Source organism: Arachis ipaensis, chromosome B08 (assembly GCF_000816755.2).
Source record: "Arachis ipaensis cultivar K30076 chromosome B08, Araip1.1, whole genome shotgun sequence".
Taxonomy (NCBI): Eukaryota; Viridiplantae; Streptophyta; class Magnoliopsida; order Fabales; family Fabaceae; genus Arachis; species Arachis ipaensis.
In genome coordinates, this window is record NC_029792.2 from 114,576,952 (window position 1) to 114,577,657 (window position 706).

General features: G+C 27.9%; 1 protein-coding gene across 1 annotated transcript in view; it reads right to left on the reverse strand.

The window, feature by feature from the left end:
- The window catches only part of LOC107611443 (probable homogentisate phytyltransferase 1, chloroplastic), a 3,543-nt gene extending 3,222 nt beyond the window's left edge, over positions 1-321 (reverse strand). Inside the window, exon 1 of the mRNA XM_016313367.2 lies at positions 226-321. Within this exon, the coding sequence (XP_016168853.1) occupies positions 226-231 (6 nt within the window). The 5' untranslated portion in view covers positions 232-321. The remainder of the gene's footprint in view (positions 1-225) is intronic.

Sequence of the window (706 nt, forward strand, 5' to 3'; positions counted from 1 at the left end):
AAACTCAACAAAAACTAATTAATTTTTTAGTAGATTTTGATACTTATAACTTATTTAACAACCTGGTTGAAATTGATTATATATTATAATATTAATTTCCTATGATCACTTTTTATTGGGATTCTTTTCAATGAAATATTAAATTATTCTTTATGTATATAAAAGCTAATTTATATGAAATATGAAGAATATGTCTGTAAAGATTACAGGTCAGTGGAAAAGTACCTTCATGTGGAGAAAAGCTCCTAAATTAAATGTTGTCAGCAGTGTAATTGTACTTGATATTATTGTAAGAATTGTAGATCTCTTCCATCTCAACAAAGGTAACTAGAGAGAGTTTAGAAATGAAAATAATTGTCAAGTCACCATTAAATAAATATTTCATATTTGAGAACATCAAAAGCATGAGCCCATGTTTTTAATCTCTTAAACATAATCTCATACTATATACAAGGTTAAGTGAAACTCATTGAAAGTAACAAGTAAAAAATTTCAAGTAGATAGGAGGAACTCAAATTAACAAACAAATTGATGATGTAGTTACCTAATAAGTTAATCTAAGAAGCAAAGTGCGTATAGGTTCAAAACAAGATAAACAGAGTGCCCATATGTTCAAAACCTAAAAAACAGATCCCAATTTCTTAAATCCCTTCTTCGGGTTGAAGTTCTAACGAACATCTCCTCATTTGAGTCATTTCCGTGTCTT